Genomic DNA, 4,892 nt, shown 5'->3' with positions numbered 1-4,892 from the left:
CTACATAGGTCTGCTTTCAGATCCTGACTTGCTTAAGGTTAACATAATCTTAATGTAATAATTTCACCTCATGACCTACCAATAGTTGTTTGCCAGCATAAAGTCAGCCTATCAGGCTATCCTGGTCATTCAAAACCATCAGAGTTCAAGATGTTCAGTTCAGATTGGTATGTTAAATGGGTAAGCACAAGGATATTGCCCCTGATTTTTTTGAAATTTTAAAAGATTGAGCTACATTAGAGTTGCTTGAGTGCCCTCATAGGTGCTTAATTTTGCAATTTAGAGCATCCAAAATTCCTTTAAATGCATATACTCTTTTAGTGTCAAACATTGCTCATAAACCTATTTAGCTGATCAGATGTCAGGTCTGGACATGTTAAAGCAATCTTTGATGTCACATGGTAGGTAGGTGCTCTGTCAGAGCCTGCCAGAGGAGTGTTCCCTGCTGTGTCGAACACACGTTGCTGGAGCCCACCCGTGGAATCTGATGGCAGCATTGGCCAACATCATTCAGCAGTGCAGTGGCTACAGTGCTCTCTGAAAAGAGCTCAGGCATACTCTGAACTGTTTTTTTTCTACAATTATTTCCAGGAAGTGTAAGTTGTGCAATGAAGCAGTATGTTCTGGGACAACTTTGGCCATAACTGTTGCTCACTTTTCTCTTTCCTTTTCCTTAAGGAAAACTTGAAATCCAGTGAAGTCAGTGTGGAATTGCCCTGGAACACTTTGACTAAATCTCTTTGTTATGCAGATTCCCATTGCAGTCCTACAGCTACAGCACTATAGTCTTTTGTTTTGGCAAGATGAAACTATGCCAAGTGACAAAACTGATTTTGGAAATGGAAAGCAAGAATGAAGATTTCCTCCTCCCCCCCCCAGAATAGAGAAGGACAGAACAAAGGGCATTTCTGGCATTTAGGAGAGGTATTCCTGCATTTGGCATAAGATTGCATAGGTTCAGAGAGATTTTGGAGCACATTTAGTGATGTTTGTGTGTTGTTATTAGATTTTCTTGGTATAACTTAGGACTGAGTAAAAATTGATTTAAAAGCAAACCTCTGCAGCAGTACTGTAGATTACTTAGCATCCCTAAAAACATCTGTGTTTTCTTGGTGCTATATTGTAAGTTTATAGACAAAATAGATCTTGTGTTGTTATAATGAAGTTTACATCATGCAACTTCAGTAATAGCAAGAATTAAATTACTAATTTAGCTAAACATCACTAGATCTACTTCTTACTGCTTTCTGTGCATCGAGATTCCTCTGAAACCTTTTCTTCTTGGCTATGCTACATTTCCCCATGTAAACATAAAATGCTTATCTCTAAGATTCGTCAGTCTAAAGCTTCCCTCCAACGCATCTTTTTTTTCATAAATTAATTTAAATACAGCCTTGTATTTCATCTAGGTAAGATTTTACATCCACGTTGAAGAAGTTTGCTCAAAGCAAAGGAATATGATCATTTTTTGATGTGGTGTCGTGTGTCCCCCCCCCCGCCGTATTTTTGGATGGGGTACTGTGTAGAAAGTTGAGGGTTGTTCTTTAAGTGAAGAAAAAAAAAAGTCCTTCTGGTTAGAAAAAATATGAAAAACTGTTTGATTGTGTTATCTGGCTGCTGTTTATAATATACAACACAAGTTGTTCTCATTTATACTAAGTTATTTGTATAAATTACTTGTAGATATACATTAAAGTATCCTTGGGCTTCTGAAATTTGGTATGACAGGCTCCTACAGAAGGGTGTTTGTTTGACCTTAGTGTCTGTGACTTAGTAATTAACTTTCAGTACTTGGGTTTTACAGAGCTGTCAAAGTATAACTTGGGTGAGAGGCATTTTTGTTGGGGTTTTTTTTTGTTGTTTTTTTTTAAAGAAGTAATGCTAGGATCCTTTAGTTTACTCTTGTAGATTTAGACTTACAGTTTTCTTTTTATTCCATGCTTATTTCTCTCTAGGCTCTGCATATTAAACTGTTTTTCTTCTTCTCCATTAAGTTTCCTTTTAGCAAGACCTAGATTTCATCAGCATATCCTTGTCCCACTTCTTCCCCATGTACTTCTTCAAATTGAAGCTAATTTAGGGTAATACCGTACATCTTGGAAGCGTAGGCTCCTTATCTGTGCTGACAGGCAAACAAAGGATCCCTTAATACTTTTCACACGTGTGCAAACTACACACATAATCAAATTGAAGGGGAAAATAGAGGTCATTAAATTGATATTACATGTCATTATTTTATCTTGTCACGTCAACCCTCAGCAATTTACCAGGCTTAGGATATTGGGGACCACAATGTAACTAATTAACAGGCAGTGTGCTTGTTTACTTTAGAATTTCCAAGTGTCTCATAGGTGACAAAATAAAATCTAATTATTTTGATATATTATTAAGTGGTTTGTCAGCCATTATATAATTACTTCTGAAAAAAAGTGATCTGAAAATTATGGATATCAGGAAGGTAGAGCATGTTGATATTTTTTGTGAGAACAACAATTGCAATGTAAGTCTTGAGGAAAAAGAAACAGATGAAGTAGTATTGTGAGACTACAGTGAATGTTATTTTTCCTACTGTGTACAATTATATGTAATTAGATTTGTCCTTTTTTTATGATGCTGTCTAAAAAATTAATTCTACCTATCTAGGTACTGAATGAGCTTGGAAATAAGATAGCAAGATCAACATAGTCTGAAGAAATAATTAGTAACAATTTAACAGAAATTGTTCTGTTCAGGCTAAATCAATAGTAATGGAGATGAATAAATGGGTGGAAACCTTAAGTAATTACAAATCCTTTAAATTATTCTTGAATTAGAAAGCAGGAGAAAAGAACAGATTTAATTACTTTTATAGATGCATGAGAAAAGAACTTTCTGAATTCTCTCTTTGTTATTTCATTTCTAGAATACACTTTTTTAGGGAGCTGGTGTTCTGTTTCCTGTACCTTGTTGGACTTTTTATGCAGCTCATTTAGCTAGGCTAGACTCAGGTGCTCTGTTTTTTTTTTTTTTTTAAAAACAAAGTGTTATAAGCATCAATGGGAAGAAGCAGACTTCTTACTGTGTTAACTAACTTCTGTACTCTGGTTTCAGACTGCTTTTTTTGGCACAGTTCTTACTCTTTGCATCACTCCAAGGAGGAAAGACCATTGTTCTTTTTGGTGTTCTATACAGCAGAGAGGAACTTTTAAGAAATACTGAATTTACCTTTATTTAATGGAAATGTACCAGTATGTTTAGTGGGGCATGTAACTTAAAAGTAGTAAAAATCAGTCTTTAAAATAAACGGATTACTTATTTTTTTTTTAATCTCTCTCCCTTCTTTAGCTGGAAAGGCAACTACTGATGCAGAACCAGATGAGAGAGAGACAAACAGCCATGCAGATAGCTTGGACACGGGAATTTCTCAAATATTTTGGGACATTTTTTGGACTTGCTGCTGTAGGTTTAACAGCTGGGTATGAAGTTTATTTCCTAACAGAAAATATATTACATTTATACTTCTGTGATGCAGGATCTTCCTTTTGCATTATAACTGGAAGTTATTTTTATCCAGTAACTGCTCAGAGGTTGATCAGATGGCAAAGTGACTCTGATTTCTGTCTGCTTCCAGATGTGTTTTGGTTCTGTCTGTACTGCAGACTTAAAGGCAGAGATATGTCAGCTGACAATAAAATGATACAGCTGAGGTATCAAAAGTTCAGTGTAAAATAAAAGTTGTGTGTGGAAAGGAGGGATTGTTTAAAAGCCATGCTATTTTCTTGTCTGTATTGTGATTTAATGAACTATTAATGAGCAACAAATCCTCCCTGTCTGGGTTTTTTAATATGTTGGTAAACAAGTGGACATGTTCTGAAATCCGTTGACTTAAAATTTGTGTGAAGAAACTAACCCAAGAGGAAGAAGCCCTGGATAATAAAGCTGTATTGCACAGGGAAGAACTTGCCTTATAGGACTTCTGTTTGGTAACACGTTTTTCTTGTGCTATAACATGATTAGAGAGAATGTAGAAAATACCTGTGGTTTTGTGTACATAGTACAGGTTAAATGTGTCTTATGCATTATGTGTTCTCTATGGACTCAGATGCATTTGGAACTGAACATAATATCTTGATTGCTACATGTTTGCATGTGGCTGGGTGGTTATATATGCATATGCACATGCGTGCTACACGAGTTAGATGATCCCATTTTTGTTAGATATATTCAAAACTCCCTTGAAGCATTTTTTTTTAATACCCTTGGGTTAACAGTTGAGCAAGAAGGCCACCAGAAGACAAATACTTCTGAGGAAATTTAGACAACTTGTTCTTTGATTAGAGAGTGTAGAAGAATACACAAGTCCTAGACAGTCAAGGTCAACCTAAACTAACAGTGCTGATGTGCTGAATGTCCTAAATAATATTTTTTTCCTTCTTTTTTTTTTTTTTTTTAAACAGAGCAATAAAAAAGAAGAACCCAGGAGTTTTACTGCCAATAGTTCCCTTAAGCTTTATATTTGCATATCAGTATGATATGGGCTATGGGACACTGTTGCAAAGGATAAAAGGTATGTGTATGTAAGTCTGTCTGGTTCACACATAGAACCTAGCTTAATATTTCAGATAATCTCTTATCCTTTTAGAATGGCTGGGAGAAAACTTGCAATAGATTTTATCTTTTTTTTTTTTTCTGGACAAAAATCTTACTCTTTCATTTATTTTCTTCTCTGTTACAATCAGATACTTTCCCAGTCAAGAGTGCTTACCCTTTTATGGTCTCTCCCTCCAGTTAAAACTGTTTGTTAATTTCGCCTCTCTTGTTTCAAAACATATGAATTTTAAGTCTGTAAATACAGCTGAAGTAAGCATTGCATATTTGGGAGAAATGACAAATCTAGTGATTTCCTTCCATAT

The 4,892-nt window shown here is 35.3% G+C and overlaps 1 protein-coding gene across 1 annotated transcript in view; it reads left to right on the top strand.

Annotated features, from left to right (window-relative positions):
• Positions 1-4,892, top strand: part of PLGRKT (plasminogen receptor with a C-terminal lysine) — a 27,382-nt gene that overhangs the window by 17,898 nt on the left and 4,592 nt on the right. Inside the window, exons 2-3 of the mRNA XM_009638170.2 lie at positions 3,325-3,455; positions 4,437-4,546. Of these exons, the coding sequence (XP_009636465.1) occupies positions 3,325-3,455; positions 4,437-4,546 (241 nt within the window). The remainder of the gene's footprint in view (positions 1-3,324; positions 3,456-4,436; positions 4,547-4,892) is intronic.

The sequence above is a fragment of the Egretta garzetta genome, unplaced genomic scaffold (genome assembly GCF_000687185.1).
Source record: "Egretta garzetta isolate BGI_Z169 unplaced genomic scaffold, ASM68718v1 scaffold250, whole genome shotgun sequence".
In the NCBI taxonomy this organism is placed as follows: Eukaryota; Metazoa; Chordata; class Aves; order Pelecaniformes; family Ardeidae; genus Egretta; species Egretta garzetta.
This window is presented reverse-complemented; position numbering and strand designations above follow the sequence as displayed.